Below are 17,176 nucleotides of genomic sequence, written 5' to 3' on the forward strand. Positions count from 1 at the left end.
ACCACCTGGCAGCAGGTTTCCTCAAAGGCTCCGTCCCTCCTGCTGCGGCAGCCGCGCTCAGGCCGGCGGAGATGGAAATGCGTGTGGCCGCGGCGGCCCCGCCACTTAACAGGGATTTGCGAGACCGCACGACCGGAAGCTAAGCGAAGGCGTCCCTAGGAACGTACAACTCAAGATGCTGGCATTCTCTTCGCGAACCCTAAAACACGAGCTCGGGGCTCCGCACCCACGGCGGCACCGCTGTCCTCTGCCGGGGACTCCCGCGCGGCCCGCGCCGTGGCCCCGCCCCAGGCGCCCCCCCCCCCCCGCAGACCCTTCCAGACCCTCCGCGGTTCACAGGGGCTGCTCTGCCTGACACAGAGCCGGCCTTCGCCTCCCTGCCTCCAAGCACCCACCAGCCTCCGGTCTAAAATGGATAAAACGATCTTTCCTATTAAAACAACTCTTTGGTCATGGACAAATTAAAAGATTTGAATTTTTTTTTTTTCATTAGGATCCTGGAACAAGGTTTCTTTGTGTTTAATCTTTAAAAAAATTAAGGAAGAGGAGCAGAAAAACAGCTGGTTTAATTGAAGTGGAATTTGAATCTGAAAGGTCCGCCTGAGCTGAAGGGATTGAAGCCCTGCCAGGAGTTCCAGCTCCTGTGGAAAGGGTTGCCGCCGCCTCCTTGCTGGCTCTCTGCGTCCAGCGGGTCTTCGCCGTCGTCGAACTTCTTCCTCATTTCTAGGAAAGAAATGCGCGCATCAGAACGCAACTGGGCTGGGGAAGGACTCCCGACTCCTCTCATCACAACAGCCGGGCCTGACACACACATCTGGGCTCTCCCATCCCCAGCCAGCTCCCAGCCTAGAGGAGGCCCAGCCCGCAGAAGGCGCGACGTTCAGGGCCGGCAGCGCCAAGGCCCTGAGATTCGGGCCCCCTGAATCCTCTCGCCTCACAAGCATCTGCCCAAGGAAAATCTTCTCTGGGAAAAAAAAGCACCGCGGAGGAGGAGAGCTCCAGAAGTCCCACGCTTAGGATCAAAGGGCCATGTCCCCATCCCGGCCCCAGCAACGCAGGCCCAACCGCGCCAACCCTCCAAGCGTCTGCCTGGCTTCCTGGGCCTCGGGCTTGGATCCGAGCAGGGGTAGGGTTCCCGGGCACAGGGCTCAGGAGGCCGCCTGCGCGGCAGTCCCCGGCAGTCCCGAGGAAGGTCCCTGATGAGACCGAGACTAAGGCGGACAAGTGGGACAGAGGAACGCTGCGGCGGGGGCGGGAGGGCAGACTACCATCCTCCGAGACCAAGAGAACGAGTTCCTCCTTAAAGCAGGAACAGGGGCTAAGGAAAAGCGACAACACAAAAGAACTCTGTAGCGACTACAAGGGCAGTTCTTGAAGCCTCCGTGACCGTCCGTCCCCCGTGCTCGGTGCGAGCTCAGGGGACAGACGGAGGACGGCGGGGACGCGCCCTGCTGAGCACAAGGACGGAGCCTCCTGCCGGACTCCGAACGTGCGCGTCTGCCTCTCTCGTGGGGTTACACGCGACAGCAGAGGGCCACAGAGCTTCGATTCCAGAGCTCAAGCAGATGTTCAAAAAGATTTGCCAAATGGGCGTCAGATGTGATTTCCTTCTATTTCTGACGAATTTGTCTAGCTCAAGTCCTAGCTCCTGCTGACGCGGAAAGACATAAAAAGGGAGTAGTTATTAGCTTACGTTAAATTCCCTCCGGAAATGTCTAAACATGGCTCAGTATTACCTAACTTCTTTGCCTTCTCTCTCATTTTCCAGGCCCTTTCAGCACACGGGAACAGCCTTTCCAGCAACCAGGAAAGCTAACGGACACCGGACGTGGGGCAAGATGCCCCCGGAACACAGAGGACAGGCAGCCCCCGGGCTGGGGGTACGTTCCAGCCTGGCATCCCGGTTCCCTAGTCAAGCTCCTCCAGGTTCCCGAGGAAGAAGTCATCCTCGGTCTGGGGAAGTGGAGGGAACCTAAAACCTCCCCCTCGCTGAGGTGCTTTCCTGTCACAGGTGGGAGGGCGGAGACTCGGCTCTGCTCCCTTGTGCAGGAAGGGGGGCGTCAAACCGGCCGCCTGCTTCCGCGTCTGCCGCTCCCCCGCCAGCGCGCGGGGCCCACGAGGGCCGGAGTGCGGAGGGGGCGGGCCTGGGGCTGGACTCGGAGCTGCGAGGCGGGGGAGCGCCCGCCCGGCACCCGCGTCTGCCTCCGCCCCAGGTCAGCGAAGGAGCAGAGCTAGTCAGTCACGGACCGCGGACTCGGCGCCTGCAGAGACCAGCCGTACCTGGGTCCGAGAGAACTTCTTTAGCAGCCGCTATGTCGATGAACTTCTTCTCCGCTTTTTTCTTTTCTTCTTCATTCTGGAAGTTATCTGGGTGCCACTGCAGAGCTAATTTTCGGTATGCTTTAATGATTTCTTGCTTTTTGGCGTTTCTGAGCAGTATTAAGATTAACGCTCATTAGTCAAGAAGTGCCACCTCGCCGCCCCCGAAACTCAGACAGTCACGATCCCACGGCAGACCCGCGGCCTGCTCCTCCCGTCCGCGCCAGGGTGGCCACGGCCGCGCACCTAACGTGCGCTTCTGGGGGATCATTAAAGCTGCTTCAGAATCTCAACGGGAAGAAATTACTTTTGATCTTTGCAGTCTCTCTTAAAAAAAAAAAAAAATCACACAGACCCATTTTTAAACTTTCTGAATGTCCAACCTACCTGATAACAATTCCTGGCATTAAGAGCTAACTCTGACTCTGAACCACACTCCTGTTTTGCTTCTGGTTTCCTTCCTTCTGGTCAGACTTTGATTGAAAGACGGATGGTTCCCTTGCTCAGAGAAGGTGGATCTTGTATCATTTAGCTAGCTTTTGTCTCTCTGTGCCTGTAAGTTAATTCTCGAAGTGCCACTTTATTCTTCGGCCTGAAGAAGTTTGCTTTTCCCCCTCCTATCCCACCAAAAGAAAAGCTCCCTCCTCTTCACCCTTCCCAAAAAATCTAGGCTGGGGCCTACTCATGCTACAGTGTCATCCCTCTGTCACTAACTACTAATTCCCCCATCCCTGCAGTCCTAGTCTCTTTAAAGAAATCTACCTGTAACAAAATAGCTCTCTGATGGTGGCAATGTGTAAGATGGTTAGGTTTAATCCAGGACCGAAATTATATAAAGTAAGGAACTCAATCAGAGGAGGAAAAAAGAAAATAATGTAAATTTTAAATAACTCACCTTTTTACTCCCAAGATTTTATAATAATCTCGTTTCTGTGACTGTTTCAGTAGCCTCTGTGCCTTCTCTAGACCTTCCCGAATCTGCTGGTCATTTTCATTGTGCTCCTGTGCAGTTTCGTAATCCTGAATAGCTGTCACGAGGTTTAAGATAACGCTGTTAAAGGAACCGCAACTTATAAACCTCTACGTATCCTGAAAGGCTGATACTCAAGTCACCGTCCCAGCCTCCTCACTCTCGCCATTACTGCTAAGAGCCTAAGAGATGGTGACGATTTTGTTAGGCAACTTATAAAAGGCATAATTAAGGCTGAATTTAGGTAGCTTTTTCCTCCCATTCAATGAAACTCACTGTTGTTTACTCGCCCACCTTCCCTTCCGCACACCTTCATATCCATACTTTACACAAGGCAGCCTTTCCATCACTGTGACTGAACTGATCATTATATAGGAAAATAAGACCGTGGCAAAGGAAATCTGCACCATCAGCTACAGGTCCACAGTTTAGAAGACTCAGAGGCTTAGAAAGGGAGCAAGGAGAACCACCAGCAATCAGAATGTCCAAGTCCTAGGGATTTCAGCAGGAACTATTACAAAGCTGCTGTTTTTAAGCTACTGATCAAAGCAGATGACACTGTCCTGGTGTGGGAAGTCTGATAACAACCCACATCACAGCTTTTGCCTTATTTTAGAATACCTGAATATCTAGAACACAAGGCTTCAGGAGATCTAAGTCACATAGAAAACAGTCAACACAGCAAGCCTGAGACTGTTATCCTTCGACAGGCTCGCTGGCAAGCTTGGTTCTGGCTGGCATCGCAGAAGATGGCCTTCAGGAGCGTTCCCACCGTTGCCTGGTAAGAACGGCTCACCAGGCCTCAATGTCGCTTATGTGAAACGTCGTCTTTCCTTCTGGGAATCTGGCTGCTGGCACGGCAGGAGGTGCCCCGCTGACTGACCGCTCATGAATGTCCCGGGCACGAGCGCTCCAGCGAGCTCCCCCGGCAGACAGCACCTTGCACGTCTGGAGGAATTACAGCTTGTCCTATCATTTCAAAGAGAAAGATTCCTGGAATCCTCTACCTGCTTTTCTCTGCAGTTTGTGCCACGTGTCTTTTCCCTTTCCTGATGTTACTCTGTATCCTTTCAGTAGAATAAATCTCAGCCTGAGTCCAACTGTGTGCTGAGTCCCATGTGTCCTACTAAGTCACCAAATCTGGGAGTGGTCCTGAGAAGCAGACACCTCAAATAAGGGACTGTTAGGTCCAAATTCTAGTTTTTATGTTAGTGCATTTCACTATGGGGAAAAACATCTCTCTGGATAACATGTCTGAGGATTCGTATTGGCCACGGCTCATCCTGGAAGGGATTCAGGGAGGCACATGGTCCTCCTGACCAGCTGCCAGAAGGTCCCTAGCGGCCTCACGCCACGTCACAATGCCTAGTCCTTCCCCTCACGCTATCTCAGCACACAGACATCAGCCATTTTGTTTCCCATCATCACAAGAACAGGGATGAGTACAGGACAATAAGATATTTTGAGAGAGACCACCTTCACATAACTTTTATTACACTGTATTATAATTACTCTAGTACTATTAATCTCTTACTATGCCTAATTTATAAGTTAAACTTTATCATGGGTATATATGGGTAAGAAAAAAAGTATATTTCGGGTTGGATGTGATCTGCAGTTTTAGGCATCCACTGGGGGTCTTGAAAAGTATCCCCCGCAGATTAAGGGAGAATGACTGAAATTTGCCTGAACTACAGAGAAAAATGAGCCAATACTACCTCTGGTCCATGGCTGGGGGGGTAGAGAGGGGGAGTGACACACATTTCAAGCTTTTATCCTAAGTCCTGCCTCAATGCATTAATATTAAAAATATGAAACATTACTACAGTCCCCCAACTCACAGTGACAGCATAAAATACCTTTCCAATTTAGTACACAAAACTATCATAGTAGTGAGGTTTAAATTAACAACTACTACCCATAGCACTCAATATCGCAAGCTAGTAAGGAAATGTACTTTGAGGGAATTCAATACAAGAGGAAAATGTTTCAATACATGCAATTCTGCTATTTATGCAAACTCTACATTTAAAACATATTTTCATTCTTAAATGTTCAGAGTATCTCCTCCAAAGCAGGCTTCTATACCCTATTCTTTTATTAAAACTTAAGGGAGACACATTTTTCCCAATCCAGAAAAAATATAAGGTTGTTTCCTACATTCACATCATTACAGGTAGGTAATTTAATTAGAAACTTAGTATGGGTGATGTTAAAACTTCCCATAGACATAAATGAGACAGATCATTTTTAATTATATTTTCTCAGATTCTACCCTCCAAGGAGTCATCTTTAAAGAAAAAGTAACATCCAATTATGTTGCTCCTATACTGTAATTAAGCATCCACACAAAGTAGAGTAAGTTAGAAATATTAAGACCCTGAAAAAAAATCTATTACATATTAGCCAATTCATTTTCTATCCTCTGAACCTAAAAAAAACCTCCCAAATCCGTTCTCTTCCCTATCCCCCCACTCAGCTCTTCCTAAGGAGCAGTGCAAACAAGGGAAGCACAGGAGCGGCCTCCCTTCCATCCCCCTCCCCCGCCGAAAGGCCAAGATGATGATGGAACCGTGGCAGCACTCAAAACAGACCAGAAATTTTCCTAAATTTCTGAAAGAGAGGAAGCAAATGGGATATTAATAATGAATAAACCTGAGTAGAGAAAACCACCATCCAAGTAGAAACCCTAGCAGACCGCAGAGCCGTTCTTTCCGGCCCGCGCTCCTCAGTTTGGCGTTCAGCAAGCAGCAGCGGCTTTGAGGCAACCACCGAGGGTCTGCGAGACGGTGAAGCTCCCCTCGGGGGTGAGCGGCGCAGCAGCCGCCCCGCGGGGCCGAGAACCAGCCCCGAAGCTGAGTCGCAACTGTGCCCAAGCAGGGGCCGCGGGGACCACGAAGAGACGCAGAGCCCAGCCCCCAGGCCCTCGAGATCTCTACGGCAGACCTGGAACTCACCAAGGAAAAGCAGCTCCCCCCGGAATGTAAACACACGGAAGGACCCGAGCGGGAGAGTCCGGCGAGAAACGCGCCGCTCACTCCGGCAACTAGGCGAGACGGCGAGGCCCACGGGGGAGTCTTCCGGTGAACCAGTCCTCCCCACTTCAAGCCTGCCCGCAGCTCCCCAGGGCAGAAGTGGCATTTCAAAGACAGATGTGCACGGCTGCAGATGACTGCCCCCTTTCACTCCACAGTCCATTAGCAAATCCCAAATCAGCTTCCCTTCAAAACATACCCGGAATCGCACGGCTTCTCGCCACGTCCACTGCGCCGCAGTCCGCCATCAGAACACCTGAGCAGCTGTCACAGCTTCGGAACAGCTGCTCCGCGCTTCCATCCTCCTTCCCCTCGAAGTCTGCTCTCAGGACAGGGACTCAGAGGGCCTTTTAAAGAGCACATCAGACCCCAGTATAATATGCCCACGGAATACCAATCTCCTCCTCCAGAGTATCGTGCAAACAGTCTGCACCAGGTCTGCTAGAATGAGCTCATGTCAGCTGAATCCAAGATGAGAGGGGGAAGCAAACCGTGAGAAAGCTCAATGGCAAAAAAAAAATCACAGAAAGTGCCAGAAAATACACTTCCTGGGTGTATGGGTTCACCCTACAGTGTCAGCTTCTATCCTTTGCCTACCGTAAGAACCGTGAAATCCAGAGCCGGACGGTGAGTTAAAGCAGAGGCCTTACTGGGGAAAAGACGAGAACAAAGAGAAGAGCAAATCATCTTGGGCAGCACATGTCAGGAGCCCCCCGCAACCACGTGCGCTCTGAAGGTGAGGGGCTCACCCTCCGTCCAAAAAGATCTACCCCTCTGGGAGCAAAGGAGCAGCCGGGCCGGCAGCAGATGACCTGGACGTGGTGTGGTTCAGAGAAGCAGAGAGGGCAGGGCCGCACAGAGAGGCCCTTTTAGCAGGAGGCAGGATGTCTGTGCAAACTGAAGCCGAGACTAGTGCAACTGTTACATACAGAAGGCTGCCCCGTCCCTGGTGCTCCGTTGCACACACACACACCAGCGCTCCCTTACACACACACACACACACACACAGCCAAGGCACTTTCCCACAAATAGGGCAGGGTAAGTCAAGTCCTTTTATGATCATTTTTTTTTAAACAGTACAGCATCAATTCAAAGACAATTTTTAAATTGAAACAGGAAGAGAGCACCTAAACTTGCCTGATGAACATACATCAGAACAACAGCCAAATACATGAAAATTCTGAGCAGACATTATGGCATGAATTTTTTAAAAATCCAATCACCTCTTTTAAGGGTACTCACAAAGCAGATTAAGTTTTTTTTTTTTTTTTTTTATTTATTTGACAGACAGAGATCACAAGTAGGCAGGAGGCAGGCAGAGAGAGAGGAGGAAGCAGGCTTCCTGCTGAGCAGAGAGCCCGACGTGGGGCTCGATCTCAGGACCCCGAGATCATGACCTGAGCCGAAGGCAGAGGCTTTAACCCACTGAGCCACCCAGGTGCCCCACAAAGCAGATTAAGAACTCAACAAAGAGGGGCACCTGAGTAGCTCAGATGGTTGGGCATCTGCCTTCGGCTCCAGTCATGATCTCAGGGCCCTGGGATCGAGCCCCACATCAGGCTCCCTGCTCGGTGGGAAGCCCGCTTCTCCCTCTCCTCTGCTTCCCCCCTGCTTCTGCTCTCTCAAATGAATAAATAAAATCTTAAAAAAAAAAAAAAAAAAAAACTCAGCAAAAAGACAAAGGGAAGATAAAAATGTGAGTACTCAATACTCAAAAAGATCAAAACTACCACAGAAGTACAGATGAAATGAGGAGCAGCCCAGGAAGCAGAAGCAAATGGAAAAAATAAATAAATAAGGACATAACAAAATGGAAATAAAGAATTTAAAAGGACTAGAGAAAAAAATGGCAGCTTTACATAACAACTGGCTAGGAAAGCGAGAGGGCCCAAATCTTTTGAGTTCTTACAACCAGTGGGGCTTAAAGCCTGGGATTTCAGGGGTCAGGGCGCCTGGCTCTGGGAGAGCTCGGAGGCCACGGCACCGCTCTGAGCGAAGGCAGAGCAGACGCCCGTGGACACACGGCGTGGAAACAGCCACGTGAAGAACACCCGGGCACACAGCACGCAGGTTACTCGCTCATTTCAGAGTGTGTCCCGGAGAGGCAGCATTCACAGAGAGAACCCTCTGGGGACAAAGGAACTGGTGGCCAGTGCCATTTCCCTGCCCCATGGCTCAGAGTAAGTACAGAGCCACCGGCAGGAACCAGGGCAGTGCCAACGCTCGCCACCTAATTTGCTTACACCAAGCCCCACCAACACTATGCTGCAGAAGAACCGCCCATCACGGGCACTCCTGCCTCAGTCCCAGTAGGCGGGCAGCCTCCCCGAGACCCACACCAACTCCTGCCGGCACTGCGGCTCCCGGTCTGGGAGTCACGTGAGGCCCTGGTTCCAGCAGCAACAGGTCACATCTCACAAGGCGACCAGAGCACATCTGGCTAAAACTCACCGCAGTCAGGCCAGGGACCAAACACTGCCCACAACTGGCACACAGAGCCTCTGCAGATGATGGCGCGAAGGATGAAGCGGCCAGGACACGGGAGGGCACACCCTGGACACACTCCCCGGAGCGCCAGGCCCTGCGGGACGGGGGACACTACGTGGCGGGGGACTGCTGCGCCTCTTCTTCAGAAGGCCGTCCCCCTCGAGAACGGGAGACAGAGCTGACCTTCCCAACACACAGAAACAGGCACAGAGACTTCGGCAAATGAGAAGACGGAAGAATTTATCCCAAATGAAAGAAGAGGACAAGGCCACAGCCACAGATCTAAGTGAGAAAGATCTAAGTAACATGCCTGATAGAGAATTTACAGCAATGACTGATTGGTCATAGGGATACTCACTGGACTTCAGAAAGAGCAGAGAACATTAGTGAGATGATTAACACAGAGATAAGGAATAACACAGCAGAAATAAAGGGCCCAATAAACAAAATGAGAAACACACCTATGGAAAGACCACCCATCGCCATCTGATCACAACGACCACCTTGAAAGACCCACATTTTTCATATCAAAACAGTCCCTTTTGGTCTTTTGCCTTGGACCTGTGACTTTCGGGACTAATTCTGTTTTCATTCATAGCTGAATGTAACACGTACAATGAATCATCTCTTCTGCTATCTTACTTGAAGAGAAAAAAAAGATGCTAGCAAACCAAATCCAACAATATATTAAAAAGATCATTCGACACCATCAAGTGGGATTTATTCCTGGGTGCAAGTGCGGTTCGGTATTTGCAAACCAACCCCAGCAATGATACATCACATCAGTAAGAGGAAGGGTAAGAACCATATAATCATTTCAGTAGATGCAGAAAAAGCACTGCACAAAGTACAACATCCACTAATGATAAAAAAAAAAAAAAAAAAAACAACCAACCCTCAGTAAAGCAGGTTTAGAGGGAACACACCTCAACATAATAAAGGCCAGATATGAAAACCCCACAGCAAACATCATCCTCAATGAGGAAAAACTGAGAGGCTTTCCTCTAAGGTCAGGAACAAGATAAGGATGTCCGTTCTTACCACTTCTATTCAACAGAGCACTGGAAATCATAGCCACAGCAATCAGACAACAGAAAAAAATAGAAGGCATGCAGATCAGTAAAGAAGAAATAAAACTTTCACTATTTACAAATGACATGATACTATACACAGAAAACCCAAAGACTCCACTGAGAAACAGCTAGAACTGATCAAGAAATTAATTAAAGTCACAGGATATAAAATCAATCCACAGAAATCTGTTGCGTTCCACCAATAATGAAGCAGCAGAAAGAGAAATGAAAAACAATCCCATTTACAGTTGCACCCAAAAATAAGATACCCGGGGATAAACCTAACCACAGAGGTGAAAGCCCTGTACTCCAAAAACTATAAAACACTGATGAAAGAAATTGAAAACGACACAAAGAAATGGAAATACATTCTATGCTCTCAGATTGGAAGAACAAATATTGTTAAAATGTCTACACTACCCAAACAATCTATACATTTAATGTACTCCCTCTCAAAACACCAACAGCATCTTTCACAGGCTGGAAAAAACTATCCTAACATTTGTATGGAACCACATTAGACCACAAATAGCCAAAGCAATCTTGAAAAGGAAAAGCAAAGCTGGAGGCATCACAATTCCAGGTGCTACGTCAAAATAAAAAGCTTCTGCACAACGAAGGAAAGGATGAACAAAACTAAAAGGTAACCTACAAAATGGGAGAAGATCCCTGCGGGTGACATACCCAGTAAAGGAATAGTATCCAAAATATATAAAGAACTTATAAAACTCAACACCCCAAAAAACCAAATAATCCAATTTTAAAATAGGCAGAAGACATGAACTGACATTGCTTCAAAGAAGACATCCAGATGGTCAACAGACACCTGATAAGATGCTCATCATCACTCTCATTAGGGAAATGCATATCAAAACTATAATGAGTTATCGGCTCAAAGTTGTCAGAGTGCCTAAAATCAACACAAGAAGCAACAGGTGTTGGCAAAGATATGCAGAAAAAGGAACGCTCTTACACTGGTGGTGGGAATACAAGCTGGTGCGGCCACTCTGTAAAACGGTACAGAGGTTCCTCAAAGTTAAAACTAGAACTACTACAACCTAGGAATTGCATTACTGGGTATTTACCCAAAGAATACAAAAATACTGGGGCACCTGGGTGGCTCAGTGGGTTAAGCCTCTGCCTTCGGCTCAGGTCCTGATCTCGGCGTCCTGGGATCGAGCCCCGCATCGGGCTCTCTGCTCAGTGGGGAGCCTGCTTCCCTCTCTCTCTGCCTGCCTCTCTGCCTACTTGTGATCTCTCTGTCAAATAAATAAATAAAATCCTTTTAAAAAAATAAATAAATAAATAAAAAAGAATACAAAAATACTAATTCAAGGGGATACAAGCACTTCTTTGTGTATAGCAGCATTATTCACAACAGCCAAAATATGGAAAGCCCCCCAAGTGTCTCTGGATAGATGAAAAGATAAAGATGTGGTTATTCAGGGGCGCCTGGGTGGCTCAAATGGTTGAGCATCTGCCTTCAGCCCAAGTCATGCTCTCGGGGTCCTGGGATCAGCCCTGCATCAGGTTCCCTGCTCAGCGGGAAGCCTGCTTCCCTCTCTCTCTCTGCCTGCCTCTGCCTATTTGTGATCTCTCTCTGTCCAATAAATAAATATATATATTTTTAAAAGATGTGGTATTTATCTACAACAGAATATAATAAAGACTGAAATCTTGCCACTGCAATGACATGGATAGAGCCGGAGAGTGTGATGCTAAGTGAAGTAAGTCAGTCAGTGAAAGACCAATACCATATGATTTCACTCACTGTGAAATTTAAGAAACACAACAAAACAAGCAAAAGGAAAAAGAGACAAATCGAGGAACTAACACTTTTTTTTTTAAAGTAGTCTCTACATTCAGAGTGGGGCTCATATTCACAACCCCAAGATTAAGAGTCACGTGCTTTATTGAATGAGCCAGCCAGATGCCCTGCAGGCTCTTAACCCTAGAGAACAAACTGATGGTTCCCAGAGTTGGGGTAGGGAGGGGATGGGTGAAATGGGCGATGGAGATGAAGGAGTGCGCTTGCTATGATGAGCACCCAGTGACTGAAAGAAAAACTTTAAAAAATGGCTAAGATGGCCAATTCTATGTTATATGAATTTTCCTACAAGTAAAAATAAAAAATAAAATAAATGGTATAGTCAGACTCAAATTCAGGACTAATACTAAATCCCATACTCTTTCCACTATGACCTTATCGATAAACTACGCTCATTCGTCCAGCCAGTATGGTGGCCGGCTACGTGCTAGGCACAAGTAGCAGAGACGGATCAGCTAATAAAACAGACGCAGGTCCTCACACTGCTTACGTTCTAGCCAATACAACTGCTTACCTCATAAGGACACTTGAATCATCCCTATATTCAAAGGAACTTTACCGTTTAGTAAGGCTTGAATGAATGTCCGTTTGCTCCTCTCAAAAGCTATGAAAAGAATTACGCATATAGATCTGAAGAGCCGCCTTCATTTTTCATGACCTCAGAGGCATCCTCAAACAACAATCTTACTTTACTTACTTTCTTGTGAGTGGAATCCCCTAATACCTTTCCTGATAATTGTCATAATCCCCAAATTAATAAATCTCCATGTTCCATTATTCACTACCCTAAACCTTGTTTTTCTTTATCCATTACATTATCATTTTAAATTGCTTATTTAAAAAAAGATAAAACCAATGAACAGAATATAGAAAGCCTCATATTTCAAAATACAACTTAGCCTAGTTAATAAGATTACCACTCATCTACATCATTTATTAAACCTCCAACTCAAATCTAAACAATGCAAGTAATACCCTTCAGTCTGAATTACAGAGGCCCCCTTGGCACCCCACCCACCCCCCAAACTGAGAGACCTAGCAATCCCATTCTCAACCTCTCCATGAGGTTGCTTGATTGTCATACTTTTGACTCAAACAACCATTTTTTTTTAATATTTTATTTATTTATTTGACAGAGAGTGAGATCACAAGTAGGCAGAGAGGCAGGCAGAGAGAGAGAGGGGGAATCAGGCTTCCTGCTGAGCAGAGAGCCGGATGTGGGGCTCGATCCCAGGACCCTGAGATCATGACCTGAGCTGAAGGCAGAGGCTTTAACCCACTGCGCCACCCAGGCGCCCCTCAAACAACCATTTTTATTCTAAACCATAATTCAGAAAGATTCCCCAGTATATAATCCAAACTTACCAACGAAGACAAAGAATAAACTCCTATTTAAAAGATATTTTAAAGGGAAAAACAGACTCCAAAGACAGATCTATTAAATCGGTGCTAAGCATCTTTTTCTTCAAGAATGAAGCTGTCCAGTTTCCCTAAAAAACAAGTCAGTTTAGCATTCAAGTTACAGAAGCATCTTCAAATTATCTTTAGCGGCCTACAAGACTTAACCTCCTTTTAACAGCTAAGCTTTTTATATTCTTCTGCAACTTCTCTAATTTCACAATTAGAACTGAGGATTTAAATATAGATGACAGAAGTACCTGTGATGAACTCCCCAAAACTAATGGGAATGCAAACTCCTAGACTATGGCCAGTCACACCGAGTAGACAGAGTAGCTCGAAAGTGAAGAGAAAAGGATGCTAACAGGGTCTTCTTGAAGATCATTTTGATTACATACATTTCAAGCCTCACTCAAACCAAGGACTATACTGTAAGATGTCCCACAAATAGCAGTATCTGGAGTTGTCATCACTCACAGTAAACTGCTTAGGAGCAAGATTCTTTTCAAACTGTGAAAAGCAGGAAAAAAGTGAACGTTCAGTGTGTCTTAAAATAAAATAAAATAATAAAATGAGAGGCACCTCGGTGGCTCAGTCAGTTACACATCCCAACTATTGATTTCTGCTTAGGTCACAACCTCAGAAACATGAGAACAAGCCCTGCTGGGCGTGGAGCCTGCTTAGGATTCCGACTCTCTCCGTCCGCCTCTTCTGCTCCCTACATGCACACTCGCTCGCTCTCTCAAAAAAAAAAAAAAAAAGTTCCACAAACCTACCTGAATTATCACTGCTGCAGATGCATTCTCAGCGCATTTAAAATGTTATCCAGGATTACCACTTCCCATAATATAATTATTTTAATATGACATTAATACATATTAACAGTCGTACATTTTACTATATAAATATTCAGTGCTTAAATGGAGGGGAAAATAGAGTACCACAAGCCAAGTTTCACCAGAAAAATACTCTTGCCATTTTCAACTTAAAATGCTTTACCTGATTTGAAATGAAAACTTTGCAGTAAGGGCTACAGGGCTCAGTTCTTTTAAAGAACATCACACTTAAATGTTCATAGCATGGGACGCCTGGGTGGCTCAGTTGGTTAAGCTGCTGCCTTCGGCTCAGGTCACGATCCCAGGGTCCTGGGATCGAGTCCCACTTCGGGCTCCTTGCTCAACAGGGAGCCTGCTTCTCTCGCTGCCTCTGCCTCCTGCTCTACCTGCTTGTGTTCTCCCTCTCTCTCTCTCTCTCTCTCTCTGACAAATAAATAAATAAATACAATCTTGAAAAAAAAATGTTCATAGCATACTGTCACATGAAAGTCACAAAACAATAAATGTGAAAGGATTCTCTTTTAATATCTATTACTGTATATATCTTAGTTTTCTTCCAAAAGAGAACTATTTATTAATTTATTCGAGGCCCTTACAACATCTGACAGCAAACTCTGTTACCTCAACCTGAACAAAGTAGGATACGCAACTATCCTAATGTCACTCAACAGCTCAGTGGTCATAGATGATCATTTCATATTTAGGCACATATGACATACATGTTTGCATATATATATATATATGTTGTAGGTGTAATATGTATACCATGTATACGCATGGAATATGTATTAAATATATAAAAATATATTTTTCTGGGGCACCTGGGTGGCTCAGTGGGTTAAGCCCCTGCTTTTGGCTCAGGTCATGATCTCAGGGTTCTGGGATCGAGCCCCACATCGGGCTCTCTGCTCGGCATGGAGCCTGCTTCCTCCTCTCTCTCTGCCTCTCTGCCTACCTATGATCTCTCTTTCTGTCAAATAAATAAAAAATAAAAATTAAAAAAAAATTTTTAATATAGTTTTTCTATTTTTATAAAATATATATAGATGCATAAAGCATAGACTAATATATATGCACAGAAAAGTCTCAAAGATAGAAATCCCAGATGAACAGTGATTACCTCTGAATGATATGAAATCTAACACTTAAATTTTTCTATGTTGCTATTTAACTATTCTGTCTACAACAAATAAAGGCCAAAATGTCTGAACTGGTTTCAGTGGCAGAACACTCTCCTCATGTGGTATATCTTCCAAGTTCCACTAAGGAAGAATCTTCCAGTTCTCTGCCATCTTCCTACAGTCGTCAACGTTTCCAGCTACTCTGGTCAACCTGTTCTAAACAAAGGATGTTAAACGTGTGCTAATTTCCTATACATCAACTTCTAGGTACTGCAAATCAAATTCCTTAAAGATTTACCTTCATCATACATTTCCTCTATCAAATAGGCCTCTGCTCGGTCTTTCAGAGCATTCACATTGTCGGGCTCCACCTGTAGAACTTCAGAACATACTCGAATAGCTTCAACAGGCTTCTCATCCTACAAACAAATATGAGAAAAGGATTTATGGTGGTTATTCCATATATTAAGTTTTTACACTTCTGGGAACCAATCAACTGTTACCTTAGAAAAGCAGTGGCAAATCCTTTCTTTTGAACGAATTGTATATTCAGAAACACTTGGCTCTGTTTTCATGACAGATTCATATTTGCTGGTTGCATCCGTGTACCTATGGATGAGCAAACCATGATGAGTAACAATGAAATTCTATTTCTAGAGCTAAGGAAGGACCCCTACTCTTCACCATATGTTACTTAATCAATTCACCTGAATAAGCAGGTGCCTTCAAGCACTGTTTTTACCTTATTAATCTACAGTGGCAAAGAAGGTACCTCTGCCAGCAACCGTTAGGAGGTAAAACACATGACCACAGAAAATGTGTGTGTACAAACCAGAGTATACCTGTGAACATCAAACGAGGTGAAGAATTTCTTCAGAAAAATGCTCATGATTTTGAAAATGAGTAAAACATTTCACTAAAGTCTGACTTACACAGAGCATTTTCATCAAAACAGAGATCAGGTTTTATTTCTTGGTCACTACACACCTTCATGAAATAACAGAGCCCATTGACTACATGTCATCTTATATAACGAATGTCGATATTCACAGCTAAGTATAATGCAGTTCCTTGCAGAAGGAAACTGCTTAAATCCCCAGCTTTCTAAGAACAATAAAAGCTATTTCAGCATTTTTTTAAAGAAACTAGTGAAAAGTATTAGTCACATTATACACTAAGTTACTTTCCTTAGTAATGACAAACTAAAAGATATATTTTTATACTGCTGTGGCGCATTATTCCCATTATTCAATTAGACAATAACTGCAGTTCACGTAAAAAAAAAACCAACTAGCTTCTGAAAAAGTGAAGGGAAAGTACTTTCCCCAGTTCCTCCAACTAGGTATAATTAAAATACCCTGGACATTACATATTTATAAAAATATGAAAAGACTCAGAAAGAGGAGAGCAGCAGGTAGACCATTTGAGGATGGCACTACGTGCAGACTGAACTAATCCCAAATGCTGTGTTCTTGTTAGTGCTGATACGCTTTCGTTTTATGCATACAAATCATAAAGTTCTATTGATGATAACACAAATCCAATATAATTCTTAATTCTACACTGGACACTTGTGTGGCTCTTTTTGACCTGTCTAGGCCGGCAACTGTAGTTCCGGGGCTGGAAGCTTAGAGGTGGGGAGGAGAGAATTCTCAGCTTCACCATCAGTAGCTTGGTCAGACCTGAACACTTCAGAGTGTTCACACAAAACTGGATAAGAACATAGATACGGATGTGAAGAGTTAACTTCCAATTTGCATACTTTGCTTAGAATTTGGGGGAAAGTTTTTGAAAGATAATTGTCAAAATACTGGAAATGTGTTATAGTAATACTAGTATGACATTTTGTCATATAAAATTTATATTTACCTCTTACATCCGTTAAAAACATTGTTGCACATAATTCAACATATATTTGACTTTGATTTTGTTTCACTAATTAAAACAATAGTAAACTTGAAAAAAACAGAAACAAAAAAAAACAAACCCAGGGGCACCTGGGTGGCTTAGAGGGTTAAGCCTCTGCCTCGGCTCAGGTCACGATCTCAGGGTCCTGGGATCGAGTCCTGCATTGGGCTCTCTACTTGGCAGGGAGCCTGCTTCCCCCTC

At 45.4% G+C, this 17,176-nt stretch overlaps 1 protein-coding gene across 1 annotated transcript in view; it reads right to left on the reverse strand.

The window, feature by feature from the left end:
• Nucleotides 1-546: 546 nt before the first annotated feature.
• The window catches only part of DNAJC3 (DnaJ heat shock protein family (Hsp40) member C3), a 60,365-nt gene continuing 43,735 nt past the window's right edge, over nt 547-17,176 (reverse strand). The window contains exons 8-12 of the mRNA XM_080798046.1: nt 15,571-15,676; nt 15,366-15,486; nt 3,215-3,347; nt 2,281-2,429; nt 547-723 (exon numbers count right to left, since the gene is read on the reverse strand). Coding sequence (XP_080654172.1) covers nt 566-723; nt 2,281-2,429; nt 3,215-3,347; nt 15,366-15,486; nt 15,571-15,676 — 667 coding nt within the window. The 3' untranslated portion in view covers nt 547-565. The remainder of the gene's footprint in view (nt 724-2,280; nt 2,430-3,214; nt 3,348-15,365; nt 15,487-15,570; nt 15,677-17,176) is intronic.

Source organism: Martes martes (assembly GCF_963455335.1).
Source record: "Martes martes genome assembly, chromosome: 3".
Classification (NCBI taxonomy): Eukaryota; Metazoa; Chordata; class Mammalia; order Carnivora; family Mustelidae; genus Martes; species Martes martes.